Raw genomic sequence first — 17,578 nt, 5'->3', positions numbered from 1 at the left:
ATGAGATTAGATCACTCCCTAATACCATACACAAAAATAAACTCAAAATGGATTAAAGACCTAAATGTAAGGCCAGAAACTATCAAACTCTTAGAGGAAAATATATGCAGAACAGTCTATGACATAAATCACAGCAAGATCCTTTTTGACCCACCTCCTAGAGAAATGGAAATAAAAACAAAAATAAACAAATGGGACCTAATCAAACTTCAAAGCTTTTGCGCAGCAAGGGAAACCATAAACAAGACCAAAAGACAACCCTCAGAATGGGAGAAAATAGTTACAAATGAAGCAACTGACAAAGAATTAAGCTCCAAAATTTATAAGCAGCTCATGCAGCTCAATAACAAAAAAACAAACAACCCTATCCAAAAATGGGCAGAAGACCTAAATAGACATTTCTGCAAAGAAGATATACAGACTGCCAACAAACACATGAAAGAATGCTCAACATCATTAATCATTAGAGAAATGCAAATTACAACTACAATGAGATATCACCTCAAACCAGTCAGAATGGCCATCATCAAAAAATATAGTAACAATAAATGCTGGAGAGGGTGTGGAGAAAAGGGAACACTCTGGCACCGCTGGTGGGAGTGTGAATTGGTACAGCCACTACAGAGAACAGTATGGAGGTTCCTTAAAAAACTACAAACAGATCTACCATATGACCCAGCAATCCCACTACTGGGCATATACCCTGAGAAAACCATAATTAAAGAGAGTCATGTACCAAAATGTTCACTGCAGCTCTATTTACAATATCCCAGTGATGGAAACAACCTAAGTGTCCATCATCGGATGAATGGATCAAGAAGATGTGGCACATATATACAATGGAATATTACTCAGCCATAAAAAGAAACGAAATTGAGCTATTTGTAATGAGGTGGATAGACGTAGAGTCTGTCATACAGAGTGAAGTCAGAAAGAGAAAGACAAATACCGTATGCTAACACATATATATGGAATTTAAGAAAAAAAATGTCATGAAGAACCTAGGGGCAAGACAGGAATAAAGACACAGACCTAGTAGAGAATGGACTTGAGGATATGGGGAGGGGGAAGGGTAAGCTGTGACACAGCAAGAGAGTGGCATGGACATATATACACTACCAAACGTAAAGTAGATAGCTAGTGGGAAGCAGCCACATAGCAGAGGGAGATCAGCTCGGTGCTTTGTGACCACCTAGAGGGGTGGGATAGGGAGGGTGGGAGGGAGGGAGATGCAAGAGGGAAGAGATATGGGAACATATGTATGTGTATAACTGATACACTTTGTTATAAAGCAGAAACTAACACAACAATGTAAACCAATTATACTCCAATAAAGATGTAAAAAAAAAAAAAAAGGAAATGATTATATGCAAAACAGTCTGCCAAAGTGTGGTATAAAACACCTGGCATACCATAACCTATTCTATTCCATTAATCATGACTCAGCCCCTAGATTAGTGACCTTCAAAAAAAAAAATTCAACACCCATTTATGATAAAAACTCTCCAGAAAGTGGGCATGGAGGGAACCTACCTCAACATAATAAAGGCCATATATGACAAACCCACAGCAAACATCATTTTCAATGGTGAAAAACTGAAATCATTTCCTTGAAGATCAGGAACAAGACAAGGATGCCCACTCTCGCCACTATTATTCAACAGAGTTTTGGAAGTCCTAGCCATGAGAATCGGAGAAGAAAAAGAAATAAAGGGAATCCAAATCGGAAAGAAGAAGTAAAACTGTCACTGTTTGAAGATGACATGATACTATACATAAAGAATCCTAAAGATGCCACCAGAAAACCACTGGAGCTAATCAATGAATTTGGTAAAGTTGCAGGATACAAAATTAATGCACAGAAGTCTCTTACATTCCTACATCCTAATGAAAAATCTGAAAGAGAAATTAAGGAAACACTCCCATTTGCCATTGCAACAAAAAGAAAATACCTAGGAATAAACCTACCTAGGGAGACAAAAGACCTGCATGCAGAAAAGTATAAGGCATTGATGAAAGAAATTAAAGGTGACACCAACAGATGGAGATATATACCATGTTCTTGGACTGGAAGAATCAATACTGTGAAAATGACTATACTACCCAAAGCAATCTACAGATTCAATGCAAGCCCTATGAAATTACCAATGGCATTTTTTACAGAAGTAGAACAAAAAATTTCACAATTGGTATGGAAACACAAAAGACCCCGAATAGCCAAAGCAGTCTTGAGGGAAAAAAACAGAGCTGGAGGAATCAGACTCCCTGACTTCAGACTATACTACAAAGCTACAGTAATGAAAACAATATGGTACTGGCACAAACACAGAAATATAAATCAATGGAACAAGATAGAAAGCCCAGAGATAAACGCACACACCTATGGTCAACTAATCTATGACAAAGGAGGCAAGGATATACAATGGAGAAAAGACAGTCTCTTCAATAAGTGGTGCTGGGAAAACTGGACAGCTACGTGTAAAAGAATGAAATTAGAACACTCCCTAACACCATACACAAAAATAAACTCAAAATGGATTCGAGACGTAAATGTAAGGCTGGACAATATGAAACTCTTAGAGGAAAACATAGGAAGAACACTCTTTGACATAAATCACAGCAACATCTTTTTTGATCCACCTCCTAGAGTAATGGAAATAAAAACAAAAATAAAGAAATGGGACCTAATGAAACTTCAAAGCTTTTGCACAGCAAAGGAAACCATAAACAAGATGAAAACACACCCTCTCAGAACGGGAGAAAATATTTGCTAACGAATTAACGGACAAAGGATTAATATCCCAAATATATAAACAGCTCATGTAGCTCAATATTTAAAAAAAAAACAACCCAATCCAAAAATGGCAGAAGCCCTAAGTAGACATTTCTCCAAGGAAGACATACCAATGGCCAAGAAGCACATGAAAAGCTGCTCAACATCACTAATTATTAGAGAAATGCAAATCAAAACTACAATGAGGTATCACCTCACACCAGTTAGAATGGGCATCATCAGAAAATCTACATACAACAAATGCTGGAGAGGGTGTGGAGAAAAGGGAACCCTCTTGCACTGTTGGTGGGAATGTAAATTGATAGAGCCACTATAGAGAACAGTATGGAGGTTCCTTAAAAAACTAAAAATAGAATTACCATATGATCCAGCAATCCCACTACTGGGCATATACCCTGAGAAAACCATAATTCAAAAAGACGCATGCACCCCAATGTTCATTGCAGCACTATTTACAATAGCCAGGTCATGGAAGCAACCTAAATGCCCACTGACAGACGAATGGATAAAGAAGATGTGGTACATCTATACGATGGAATATTTACTCAGCCATAAAAAGGAATAAAATTGGGTCCTTTGTACAAACGTGGATGGACGTAGAGATTGGCATACAGAGTGAAGTAAGTGAGAAAGGGAAAAACAAATATCGTATATTAACACATATATGTGGAACCTAGAAAAATGGTACAGATGAACCGGTTTGCAGGGCAGAAATTGAGACACAGATGTAGAGAAGAAACGTTTGGACACCAAGGGGGGAAAGCCGCGGTAGGGTAGTGGTGGTGGTGTGATGAATTGGTTGATTGGGCTTGACATGTATACACTGATGTGTATAAAATGGATGACTAATTTAAAAAATAAAATAAATAAAAAAAATTTAGGTGCATCATTAAAAAAAATGCAAAAGCCATTCCTTTAATCCCTGCTCCACCACTTATTAAGTGTGATCAAGTTAATCAAAGAGCTCTGGGATCAATTTCAATGGCTCTTTTAATAATCTTTTAAAAGCCATTCTTAGTAATACCTTTAAAAAAATGTAAAGCCACTGGCTGTAACTTGCCAGCCCCTGGTCTCGAGAAGGCAAATATAGGGTTAGGAGGCTTCTGCAATCATGCAGATCTGACAAAGGTAAACCAAGTACAGGCAGTGAGAACAGAGACCAGTGGAGGGTGAAGGAGTCACTGAAGAGTGTGAACAATCTAGAAATACAGGCAGATCTCGTTTTATCGTGCTTTGCTTTCTTGTGCTTCGCAGATACTGCATTCTTTTATAAACTGAAGATTTGAGGCAACCCCACGTGGAGCAAGTCTATTGGTGCCATTTTTCCAATAGCATTTGCTCACTTCGTGTCTCTGTGTCACGTTTTGGTAATTTTTGCAATGTTTCAAACTTTTTCCTCATTCTTATATTTGTTATGTTGATATACGATCAGTGATCTTTGATGTTACTTACTGTGACTTACTGAAGGCTCAGATGATGGTTAGCGTTTTTAGCAAGAAAGTATTTTTAGATTAAGGTATATAGATTGGTTTTTAAGACACATTGCTATCACATACTTAACCGTCTACAGTACAGAGTAAACACAACTTTTATATGTACTGGGTAACCAAAAAAAAAAAAAAAAATTGACTTGCTTTATTGTTATACCTGCTTTATCATGGTGATCTGGAACTGAACCCACAATATCTCCAAGGTATGCCTGTATTTTGGCTTGGAAAGTTGGATGGTTGGGGGTACTCTTTACTGAGATAAGGATTCAGGAGTTTAGTTTTAGAGATATTGATTGACCTTTTTGTGGGGCATCTGGGTTAGGATGCCTAGTAGACAACTGTACATCTGAGTCAGAAGAGAGATGTGCTCTGTGCTAGATACAGGAGAAATCACCAGCATACAGAGGAGTCCTGGAGCCACGGGATCACTTGTGTATACAGAGTGAGGCTCCTAAGCGGGGTAGCTAAGAGGTGGGTAGGGGAAGAGGAATCCACAGAGATGCTGAGAAAGAATAACCAGAGAAGTAAGAAGCAAGCGAAGTGTGTGTGGTTTCTAAAGCAGCAAGAAAGTGTTTTTCGGAAGAAGGGCTCAGCCTGCGTAGAATGCTGCTGAGGGCTCAGATTAGATAAGGCATGTTTTGAGAGACAACTTTCTTCTTTTTCAACAAACAAGAAATAACTTTTAGGTGGGGTGGGGAGGGGGCCTTACCCAAGAGGAGTGTATATGTTACATGCGGTCTTAGAATGTGAGGTGGGCAAATAGAAGCAACTCCATAATGAACTGAGTGGAAATATTAGGCAGGATTTAAAAAACTCATAATTAACAACCTTGGAGGGGGACCTAAAGTAGCCTTCTACACGTGAAATATTTCTAGGTTATAAATTGGCAGTAGAGGGCTATAAGAGTAATGTTTTCAAACCACTCAGGTGCCAGTAATGCACTAGGACCGTGGAGTGAGGCTAGAATATTCGTCTTCTGGTGGCTTTTGCAGGCAGCAATATGGTGGAACCAGTCAATTACAGATGCACACGAACTACCCAGCAATGAAAGCAAAGGGAAAACAAAGCAGAGTTCTGTTTTCTCAATCAACTGGCACACAGCCCTGAAAAGCACTTTCTAACTCACCCCCGATGGCTATGCTGCAAAGTCCAGTCCTGCTTCTTTGTTCTCTGGATGAACAAGGTAGCCACACTTAGTTATCTTAACCTCTAGCCATCCAGAATTTTTCCAGAAAATTGGCAGATTTGGAGTCTGTTAGCTTCCACCATGTCTGCTCCCTCCACACATGGGCACTTCGTGGTCTCTCTCAAATCCCAGGCTCAGGGTGAACGTGAGTGTGTGGGTTGGTGGGAATCTGGGAAGGAGGCACGGGGATGGGAGAGTGCTTGGAATTCCTAAGTGTCATTTAGGCATGGAGTTCTGTCTGTCTCTCCCACATCTTTTAACAGAACAAATAGAAGTGCCTAATTCGACTGTGAGGTTCGCCTTCCCCCATTTTTCTCTCTCAGCTCTTCTAAAAGGTGGAACTTGAACCACCGATCTCAGAGCCACCTGTAGTGCTTGTTAAAATGCAAATGACAGAAAGAAGATGTGGTGCATATATGCAATGGAATATTACTCAGCCATTAAAAAGAATGAAATAATGCCACTTGCAGCAACATGGATGGACCTGGAGATTATCATACTAAGTGAAGTAACTCAGAGAAAGAAATATCATATGATATCACTTATATGCAGCATGTAAAAAAAAAGATACAAAGGAACTTATTTACAAAACAGAAACAGACTCATAGACTTAGAGAACGAACTTATGGTTACGAGGGGGGAAGGGTGGGGGGTAGGGATAGATTGGTAGTTTGGGATTGACATAAACACACTGATTTATTTAAAATAGATAACCAACACGGAGCTACTGTATAGCACAGGAAACTCTGCTCAATAGTCTGTAATGACCTAAACGGGAAAAGAACTTGAAAAAGAGTAGATACATATATAGGTATAACTGAATCACTTTGCGGTACACCTGAAACTAACACAACATTGTTAATCAACTATACTCCAATATAAAAATAAATAAATAAATAAAGTTGAGTTTGGATTTAGTGCAAAAAAATGCAAATGATGGGACCCTACTGTAGAAAGAGTTTCTGGGGTAGGGTAGGATGTGGGTGTCTCCATTTCTAACAAGTTCCTGGCAATTATTATGCACACTGAATTTGGGAACCCCTCCTCTATCCCCTTTTTATTTTTTATTATTATTTTTAAAAATTTATTTATTTATTTCTGGCTGCATTGGGTCTTCGTCACTGCGTGCGGGCTTTCTCTAGTTGCGGTGAGTGGGGGCTACTCTTCGTTGTGGTGCACCATCTTCCCATTGTGGTGGCTTCTCTGGTTGCGGAGCATGGGCTCTAGGTACGCGGCTTTCAGTAGTTGTGGCTCGCAGGCTCTAGAGCGCAGGCTCAGTAGTTGCGGCGCATGGGCTTAGTTGCTCCGCGGCATGTGGGATCTTCCCAGACTAGGGCTTGAACCTGTGCTCCCTGCATTGGCAGGTGGATTCTTAACCACTGTGGCACCAGAGAATCCCATATCCCCTTTTTAAAGTTTAGAATTTTTAAGAGAAGTATTGTGACCACTGGAGTTTAAAAAAAAACTTGAGGCTCAAAAGTTACTGTATCCTCTATTAGCTTTTCAGTGTATCCTAGTTTCTGAAGAGCAGAGACCTCTCCTTATTTATGATCTCACTTTCTGGCACTCATCACTGTACCTAATGCCCAAGAGATACTTGGGGAGTTGAAGGGATGATTGCAAAGGGCCCCTTATAGCCCCCCAGCTTCTACTCACGCTCCTCTGAAATACACTCACCACAAAGTAGCCAGTGTGCGTCTATAAAAATGGAAATTAGATCATTTGACATTCCTGATTAATACCCTCCAAAATCTCCCTGTGGTGCTCAGACTAAAACCTCAACTCCTCATCCTGGTCTCTGGTTGACCCCATGGCCTCATCCCATATCACCTCTACCTTCAGCCTGCCACACTCCAGCCAAATGAGCTTCTTTTGGGTTCTTTCAACACAATAAACTCATTTTCACTTTAGGGGTTTTGCACTGTTTTTCCCTTGCCCAGGAATGCTCTTCCTTCTGATGTCGTATTGTTGGACACTGGTCATCATTCAGCTTTTGTCTTCCAGGTCACCTCCTCAGAGTACCCATCTAATGTGGTCACCAGATCATTGCTTATCAAAGTTCTGTTTCATTTTCTGCCCAGCACTTATCACCATCTGATATTTTTGTGTCCTTTTCTGTGTTTATTGTCTTGCTTCACACTCACTCATTAATTCATTCACTGTTTATTTAGGCACCTGTGTAGTGCCAGCTACTCTTTCCAGCACTAGGGACACAGCAGTAAAGAAAGCCTCTGCCCTAATGGACAGGCCATCAGTGCCTAAATATATAATATGTCAAATGACGATAAAATTCTGTGAGTAAAATAGAGTTGAAGGGTTACAGAATGATGCAGAGTGCTCCTTTAGCTAGAATGATCAGGAAAGATCTTTCTGATGTGTGCCAGTTCAGCAGATATCTAAATGTACGTAAAGTGCAAGAGAACACGGACTTCTGTTTCATTCATCACAATATCCTAGCAAGTAGGTGTATATCTGGCATATGATAGGTAGATTAATAAATATTTATGGAATGAATCAATATGCATACCCCTCTCTTAGCATTTAAACACTGCATTTACTTCTCTGGATTCCAAACTAGCCTTTGAGTTGCATTGACAGGAAATGAGTCTCCACGGATTAAGAAGAACCAGTCTGTCGTAATACACTTAGGGACATCCTGTAAATGATTGCTTAAGAAGTTGACATGTGCTTCTAAGAATGATGTGAATTCATTTTAACCAGTAAGTTACATATCTGATGAGATGCAGTACTATCTGAATTGTTAGTGATTCTTTCTGAAAACCAATTTCTTTCAAATCAAGCTTTGGCATATTGAAAAGCCAAGAAGTAATAGACTTCAGTCCCTTTCTTTCTACCTTGACCTATCGTGCTGGCTCAGGCTATTTAGAGTATACTTTAATATATCTGCAAAGTCCTACAGACCAATAGCCAACTGAAGCTTGCAGACTCTTTCAGAAAGATGGATTTGGGCACTAAACAAAAACAGACGAACTGAACTGTAACCCCGGGCATTTCAGCACTTCTCTGTTTGAAAATTAATAAGCGTTTCGGAACTGTTACCAGACGCACTAACGATGACAAGCAATGAAACCCAACACAAAAGAGGTCACCAACAACCATAGCAGAGCCGTCCCAATGGCAATTCTGTGCCTTCTGTGTGCTCTGTACAGATGCATCCATTTTATTTTCTGAAACTCCACTTGGACAACTGCATAGAAGAGTAAGCTCCAGCCATACTTCTTACTGGCTAGCTAAGTAAAATGGAAAAATTATGATGTCAAGGATCAGAAACAGAAATCTCTTATTTTTCCCTACCACGTGCCATTAACTTGCTTTAAAAAGCTCTGTTGAGGCTAGATCTGGAAAAAAGTCTTGAGAGTGGCAAGAATTGTAATACTGTTTGCTCGTGGCCCCCATGTGCTTTCTTTCTGAATGTTATCCTCCACTGCCACTCTCTCCAATGTCCTGGTGACTCAAGACCTAGGATTTGCCGTCTGCTGTCCTAGGCCTACAACTTTTCATATCTTTAGCACCTGGCTGCTATGTTTCTTTTTTTTAGCAAGATTCTGTTGAAACTTCTTCATCTTAAAGCCATTGGACTCTCAATGCCCATTAAGGTGAAAACTAAAAGGCAAAAGTCGTATTTCTAAGCAGTATTTCAAGAATTATTGATATCCTTGAGATTGCTAGGCCAAAAAATTGTTCACTGATCAAAGAAGTACTTGGAAAACACTGAATACTGTATCATCCACTTGGAAAGTCACAACGCATGTTGGACTGCTTAAAGGAGTTAAAAAAAAACATGGAAAAACCAAAATCATTTTCACTTGGGGGTTAGTTAAATACATTCAAGAACAGTAATCAGCTGTGGAAAAAGGTGATACAGACCCCTTCCTACTACTCTGAAATGTTTCCTAGACATGTTGTTGAATAAAAATCAAGTCGAATTTCTAACCATGAGTAACTTCCCATTAAAAACACAAATCCTATGTGTGTATGTGTTTTATATATAATACAAAAAAATATATAAAAATTCCAAAAGGATGTATACCGAATTATTAAGACTGACAGCCTCTAGGGAATAGGATTGAGGGCATGAAGGAGACCTGCACTCTTACTATACATACGCAGGTATTATTTGAATTGTTTTATAGCCTCTTCATTGCTTTTATAATAAAAAAAGAAAAAAAAATCAAATACTATATTAAAAAATATAAGTAAAGTCCAGCAGTAAATACCTCTGTTTAGCTTTAAGCGAGCATGTCTCAAACTCATGTGATTGACGAATCCCTGTTTTGTGGACCACTTGGAAACAACCTGTATGACAAATTTTGAAATTACTGTGCTCAAGGCTCTCCCCACTCTCCACCAACGTATGGGTTTTAACCTTCTGTGGCCTTCTACAAATGAGTGAAGGGTGCAGATCAGAGATGATCTGCTACAACCCCCCTCATTTTTAAAGCGAAAGGATTAAGGCCATGGAAAGTAAAGGACAAGACCAGCCCGAAGCCCTCAATCCTCATCTAACTCCCTCTACATCTTTCCTGTAGTCACCAGTGACCCATGGGCCCTGATCCTTGGATTTCATAATCTCCAGCACTCAAGGAAGTTGTCAGGACCCCTGAGGAAGCCACGGCCTCAATATTCTCCCTGCGGTTCCGGGCAGAGCAGAGTCCTAATCATCCCCTCCCCCATCCCCAATGGCCTGTCTTGATGTACAGCTTTTAGGAGGAAATAGTCACTATGCGAAAGAAGGGATCCTGGAAGAAGCTGGTAGAAAACAGCAGGGATCTTGAGATAACTTGGTATCCCTGGTGAAGTACAGGAGATACATGCAAACATGAACTTAGCCACTCAAAACAGCATGAGCTTGAGTTGGCAGAACTGGGTTTGAATCTGCTCTCTTGGTTCTGCCGTTTGCTAGCTATTTAACATTGGTCAACTTCCTTAATTATGGTGAGCCTCGGTTTCCTCGTCTCTGAAATAGGGATATCAGTTCATATGTTACACCTTACAGTGGACATTAACAGAGATGATGGCTATGGAAGTTGCTAGCACGGGGGCACAATATCTGGAGTTAGTCAAGAAATGTTAATTCCCATCTTTTCCCTCACACAGCCAACCGCTACCCCCTTTGATCTCAATAACACCAATCTCGGGCAATAGGCCAGGGGATATGAATGCAACAGTTTCTACACTTGAGAAACCGACTGGCTGGTGGAAGGCATGGCATGATTTGGGCACAGCAGGTGCGACAGGTACAGTCACAGAGGTGAGTTCCAGTACAGCATGCACCTGAGCACCAGGGTACCACTTTCAATCAGCGCCCATCATCCTGGGGGTCTGATGCCAGAGGTGCCTCTCTCCCCAGTGGCCTCAAGGGGAGTTACCACAAATTCCTTACAAAGATTTCTGGAAAAAACTGCAGGGATCATAGCAGTTAAGCTGATCAAGGAAAGTATAAGCTGGGGAGGACCAAGAAGCAAACAAGAGGAGAGGTTACCACCATAGGCTCTCAAAACATAGTGCATTCAGTCCTTGTCTCCAGTGCTTCTGTGTGGGTGCCTCAGCTTTTTAATTACTGATGTGGTAACAACAGTACTTACCCCATAGGATTTTTTTTTTTTAAGATTAAACAAGATAACATTACCTTTAAAGCACTGAGCACAGTGTCAAAGAAAAAATACTTAGTATTGTTATTAAAACTATTTGATCTGTAAGTGCTCAGGCTGAGAGGCAATATTATTGACATTTCAAAAGCACAAAAGATGTGGGCAGGATGGACAAAGTCATGTTTGTTCATCAAGTCTCGGAAGAGGAGACAGAACTACTCTTTGGAATCAGGTAAACTTGACATTGAGTCCTCAGTCTGGTCCTTACTAAAGTGTGACCTTGGGTGAGCTGCTGAACCTCAATTTTCTATGTGAAACTGGAGGATAATGTCAATCTTGTAGATTGACTGTCAGAAGAACAAATGCAGTAACATCTAAATAAACCTGGCACCCTGCCTGGCACAATAAATCCTGCCACCTTTCCTTCCTCACTCAAAGCTACCAAGCCAGTGAAGAGGATTAGCTGAACAACAGTATTTCAAAGTAGATTTAATGAACAGAGCATGCTCCATGGATTCAGAGAAGATAAAAAGTTAAAATGAGGACTTTGGGCCAGAGGACCTTAAAGGTTCCTCCCTCATCCATGGACTGTGATTCTTCTATTCGCTGCCCATCTTATTTTTTCACACATTTTGGCTCTGCCACTTAATAAATGTGATCTTTAGCAAGTTGCTAGACTGGTTTCCTCTTCCGTAAAGTGTGGATAAAAATTATACCTACTTCTTAGGGCCACTGTTAGAAGTCAGTAAGATAAAGCACATAAAGAGTTTACACTTGGGGCTTCCCTGGTGGCGCAGTGGTTGAGAGTCCGCCTGCCGATGCAAGGGACGCGGGTTCGTGGCCCAGTCTGGGAAGATCCCACATGCCGCGGAGCGGCTGGGCCCGTGAGCCATGGCCACTGAGCCTGCGCATCTGGAGCCTGTGCTCCAAAACGGGAGAGGCCTCAACAGTGAGAGGCCCGCGTACCGCAAAAAAACAAAAACAAAAACGAGTTTACACTTGTCTGGGAGACAGTCACTACTCAATTAATGCCAACTATCTGTTGTCAGGGCCACTATAAAGATTAAAGAGGATGTCCATAGGAAGCATGGCATGCTGCTTGGCACATAGGTAGTATTAAAAATATTGTTATTATTATTACCTCTTCTATCACTATTGATCTTACATTATGAATGGCCACGGCCCAAGGAAACCAGTAAGTAATATATGCTGTCATCCCAGTAAAGACACATCAAAACACAGACACCAAGAGACATTAGGATAATTAATCACAGGTCCGACTGGGAATAAAAACTTTCTGCAACAAACAGCCTTGTCCAGCCCAGACAGAGGATGGGCTCACCCACGGGGGCAGCAGCTGTTGGCTGCACTCTCTCCCCAGCCCTGGGGGACCACACACACAGAGACAGTATCCTGGTGTACAAGATTTTCAGCGGTTCATCTCACAAAATGGTAATATAACAATGCCTTGGCCTGGAATGATATTTTTCTGCCGAAAGTTCAAAGCTATCCAGAGAGCATCTCATTAATCTTTGGGATCCTACGGGGATTGGGATTGGTAGGCATCCTTATTATTACCTTTTAAAGATGAGAACATACAGTTTAGAGAAATTAAATACCTTGTCTTTGCTTCAACAGTCTATCAGTGCCAAGAGAGGGTTGAAACCCAGGACGGGGAGCAATCCCTGAGGCCCAGTGCTCTAAGCCCGACCCTTGGAAACACCTTGAAGGAAGAGTGAATAGGGCGTCTCCCACACAGTGTGGCCCCTTGCCCGTCCCTCCCAGACCGCGGTAGCTGCAAAGCTCACCTGTCGCTGAACTGAACCTCTTCTCCGTTCCGGGCCCAGCTGATGGTAGGCCTTGGGTTGCCTATGGCCTCGCAGTGCAGAAGCACACTCAGGGTCCCACTGGCCAGGGCCACAGTCTGCCCGAGGTGGGTGACCACCTCGGAGGCTGAGAGCTGCTGGGCGGCTGAGATTTTGCGCAAGATGATGGGCTTCCGGTGCGGCCGGCGAGAGCTGCCCCCGCCCTCCCCAGTGGACGAGGTCCGGAGGGAGCTGCTGAAGCCAGACACGTGTTTTTGAGGAGGGATGGCCACTGGGGGAATCCCCCGCTCGGACGGCTTGAGGAGCGCGTCCTGGTGCGCATCCTGGCGGCTGCGGAAGATCTCCTGGGCCAGCTGGGCCACTAGGTGCTTACTGTAGACGTCGCGGAGCTCCTCGGGTTGCTGGGAGAGGTTCCGGAGGATGTCGTCCAGGCGCTGCTGCTCGGCCACCATGGTGAAGGGCAGGTGCAGAAGGCCCTGCTCGGCGTTCTGGTCCTCTTCTGAGGATGTGTTCCTTTCTGTGGAGTCCTGGACCTCCCAGGAGGCGAGCAGCTCTCCTGGCCAGCCCCCCTGCTCCAGCAATCGAGAGACCAGGTCATCATAGCGGCTCCCGGCATCAGCAGGGAGGCCCCGCTTCTCGGCCTTGCTGCCATTGGAGAAGATCCCGTTCTGGTGTTTGTGGGTCTGCAGGGCCTCCTTCGGGCGGGCCTTCCTCACCGCGAGGGCCTCTTCCTCGCTCCGCAGGCTCAAGGGCCGGGCCACCAGCTTCCGGTTGCCTCCAATGAGCTTAATCACAAACTGCTCCCGGGCCGGTCCGGCCGAGCAGGTGTAGATGCCCGCATCAGAGGGCTTGAGGCGGTGGATCTTCAGGTACCCAAATGGGGCCACGGTGACGTGGGCGGAGCTGATGAGGTGCTGGCCGTCTTTCTCCCAGGTGATGAGGGGCTTGCGGATGCGCCGCGTGGGACAGCGTACCACCACTGCGGTCTTGGGGAGCAGGTAGGCGAATCCCCCCACGATGAAGTGCAGCTTCCTCTGCCGGCGGGTCTGGATGTATACCTTCCTTGCTGCCGCGATGTGAGGACTGTGCTTAGTGGATGGCCACCCGGGCCCTGGAATGAAAGCAATGAAAGGGAAGGCAGATGGATGGAGAGAGAGAAGCGGAGAGCAGAGAAAAGGGACAGTAAGGTGCAGCGACAAGAGACAGTGAAAAGGAGAGGGCAAAGAGAAGAGAGACAGGGAGACAAAAGGGAGAAGAGGGAAAGAAAGCACTTCAGTTTGCTTTGGGCAGGGCCTTCATTTTACCACCTTCTGTTTTACGGGAGTAAATGACTACCAGCTGTGGACCATCAAGCTGCTGCCGCAATGAAACATGGGAGAGCTAATGAGGTGCAGTGGGGCAACCTGCTATCACGCTGCTGGGGTTTTCTACCCCTAGAAGCTGAGATGCAGGGTTCTAGATGGAGGGCGATTCCAGGGGAAAGGCAGTTCCTCTCATTAAAAGGACTTAAAAAAGAAAGAAAGCAAAAGAAATCAGCATCATAAAAAGAGGCAGAGGACAAAGAGAAGGAGAATGGATCCCTTTTGGGTCCTGCAAAGCACCAGGGTCTCCGTATACACGGGGAAGTGTTACACCTCTAGGGATTAATATTAAACAAAACAAATCTGTTTAGTTTAAAACACTGGAGTGGGTAACATCAGGCTTCATTAGTAACATGCTGACTCCAGCTTGCAGATCTCCATATGCCAGCAAGTGAACTTTGCTCTACCTCCTGCAAACTGCTTTTTCCAGCAGAGAAAAGCATCCTGCCTGGCCACGTATAATTAAGATTCCTTTCCCATCTCCAGCTGAGCTCACGAGCCTAATGCCCTCAGAGGGCTTTATTGTCTATATGCCTCTGGTCTTGGGTTCAGGAAAAGCTACTGTTCTTGCCGTCTCCCCAACCCCAGAGCTCTGACATACTCACTTGCACAGGTGGCCAGCATACAGGGCCTGATGGATGAAGAGAACGGCAGGGGCGGGCACAGGGAGGAATTGACAGTAGCTGAGACACCTGTTTTCAACACCTTCCGGCAAATGGCACTTCGCGTCTGGGTGCCCTCCCCGCAGCTCGTGGAACACTGGTGGGAAAAGAAGGGCCCAAAGCATGTAAATTCAGGTAACTAAAGGCTAATGGGTTTGTGTGGGCTCTGAAACTCACCAAAATAAGGAAGAAGTTGCTTGGAAAAGCAATAGCAACTAAGAGAGATAGAGAAATATTAATTATGTAACAATGTGGGAAGACACATCCATACTGTAGGCATACTCTACTCTAAGATTTTCTAGTCTCAGGTCTCCTGTGGACCTTTCACCTGTTTTTACTTTTTTTTTCTAACATCTTTATTCGAGTTATAATTGCGTCACAATGCTGTGTTAGTTTCTGCTGTATAACGAAGTGAATCAGCTATATGTATACATATGTACCCCTATCCCCTCCCACTTGCATATGCCACCCACTAGGTGGTCACAAAGCACCAGGCTGATCTCCCTCTGCTATGTGGCTGCTTCTCACTAGCTATCTATTTTACATTTGGTAGTGTATATATGTCAATACTACTCTCTCACTTTGTCCCAGCTTACCCTTCCCCCTCCCCGTGTCTTTAAGTCCATTTTCTACGTCTGCATCTTTATTCCTGTCTTGACCCTAGGTTCATATACATATTGTATATGCCCCTAGGAATATACAATATATTCCACTGTATATATGTACCACATCTTCTTTATCCATTCATCTGTTGATGGACACTTAGGTTGCTTCCATGTCCTGGCTATTGTAAACAGTGCTTCAATGAACACTGTGGTACATGTCTCATTTTGAATTATGGTTTTCTCAGGGTATATGCCCAGTAGTGGGATTGCTGGGACATATGTTAGTTCTATTTTTAGCTTTTTAAGGAACCTCCATACTGTTCTCCATAGTGGCTGTATCCATTTACATTCCCACCAACAGTGCAAGAGGGTTCTCTTTTCTCCACACCCTCTCCAGCATTTATTGTTTGTAGATTTTTTCATGATGGCCATTCTGACCGGTGTGAGGTGATACCTCATTGTAGTTTTGATTTGCATTTCTCTAATGATTAGTGATGTTGAACATCCTTTCATATGTTTGTTGGCAATCTGTATATCTTCTTTGGAGAAATGTCTATTTAGGACTTTGACCCATTTTTGGATTGGGTTGTTTTTTTGATATCAAGCCGCATAAGCTGCTTGTATATTGTGGAGATTAATCCTTTGTCAGTTGCTGTTGCTTCATTTGCAAATATTTTCTCCCATTCTGAGGGTTTTCTTTTCGTCTTGTTTATGGTTTCCTTTGCTGTGCAAAAGCTTTTAAGTTTAGGTCTCATTTGCTTATTTTTGTTTTTATTTCCATTTTATCTAGGAGGTGGGTCAAAAAGGATCTTGCTGTGATTTATGTCAAAGACTGCTCTGTCTATGTTTTCCTCTAAGAGTTTTATAGTGTCTAGCCTTACATTTAGGTCTTTAATCCACTTTGAGTTTATTTTTGTGTATGGTGTTAGGGAGTGTGCTAACTTCATTCTTTTCCATGCAGCTGTCAGGTTTTCCCAGAACCACTTACTGAAGAGGCTGTCTTCTCTCCATTGTTTATTCTTGCCTCCTTTATCAAAGATAAGGTGACCATATGTGCGTGGGTTTATCTCTGGGTTTTCTATCCTGTTCCATTGATCTATATCCTGATTTTGTGCCAGTACCATACTGTCTTGATTACTGTAGCTTTGTAGTATAGTCTGAAGTCAGGGAGCCTGATTCCTCCAGCTCCATTTTTCATTCTCAAGATTGCTTTGGCTCTTCGGGGTCTTTTGTGTTTCCATACAAATTGTGAAATTTTTTGTTCTAGTTCTGTGAAAAATGCCATTGGTACTTTGATAGGGATGGCATTGAATCTGTAGATTGCTTTGGGTAGTATAGTCATTTTCACAATATTGATTCTTCCAATCCAAGAACATGGTATATCTCTCTGTTTGTATTGTCTTTAATTTCTTTCATCAGTGTCTTATACTTTTCTGCATACAGGTCTTTTGTCTCCTTAGGTAGGTTTATTCCTAGGTATTTTATTCTTTCTGTTGCAATGGTAAATGGGAGTGTTTCCTTAATTTCACATTCAGATTTTTCATCGTTAGTGTATAGGAATGCAAGAGATTTTTGTGCATTAATTTTGTATCCTGCTACTTTACCAAGTTCATTGATTAACTCTAGCAGTTTTCTGGTAGCATCTTTAGGATTCTCTCTGTATAGTATCATGTCCTCTGCAAACGGTGACAGTTTTACTTCTTCTTTTCCGATTTGGATTCCCTTTATTTCTTTTTCTTCTCTGATTGCTGTGGCTAAATCTCCCAAAACTGTGTTGAATAATAGTGGTGAGAGTGGGCAGCCTTGTCTTGTTCCTGATGTTAGAGGAAGTGGTTTCAGTTTTTCACCATTGAGAACAATGTTGGCTGTGAGTTTGTCATATATTGCCCTTTATTATGTTGAGGTAGCTCCCCTCTATGCCTACTTTCTGGAGAGTTTTTATCATAAATGGGTGTTGAATTTTGTCAAAAGCTTTTTCTGAATGTATTGAGATTATCATATGGTTTTTATCCTTCAATATATTAATATGGTGTATCACATTG

General features: G+C 42.4%; 1 protein-coding gene across 1 annotated transcript in view; it reads right to left on the bottom strand.

The window, feature by feature from the left end:
- The window catches only part of ADAMTSL1 (ADAMTS like 1), a 480,443-nt gene that overhangs the window by 151,550 nt on the left and 311,315 nt on the right, over window positions 1-17,578 (bottom strand). Inside the window, exons 15-16 of the mRNA XM_032634985.1 lie at window positions 14,875-15,028; window positions 12,891-14,019 (exon numbers count right to left, since the gene is read on the bottom strand). Coding sequence (XP_032490876.1) covers window positions 12,891-14,019; window positions 14,875-15,028 — 1,283 coding nt within the window. The remainder of the gene's footprint in view (window positions 1-12,890; window positions 14,020-14,874; window positions 15,029-17,578) is intronic.

The sequence above is a fragment of the Phocoena sinus genome, chromosome 6 (genome assembly GCF_008692025.1).
Source record: "Phocoena sinus isolate mPhoSin1 chromosome 6, mPhoSin1.pri, whole genome shotgun sequence".
In the NCBI taxonomy this organism is placed as follows: Eukaryota; Metazoa; Chordata; class Mammalia; order Artiodactyla; family Phocoenidae; genus Phocoena; species Phocoena sinus.
Note: the sequence above shows the minus strand (reverse complement) of the source record. Positions and strands in the feature narration are given on the sequence as shown.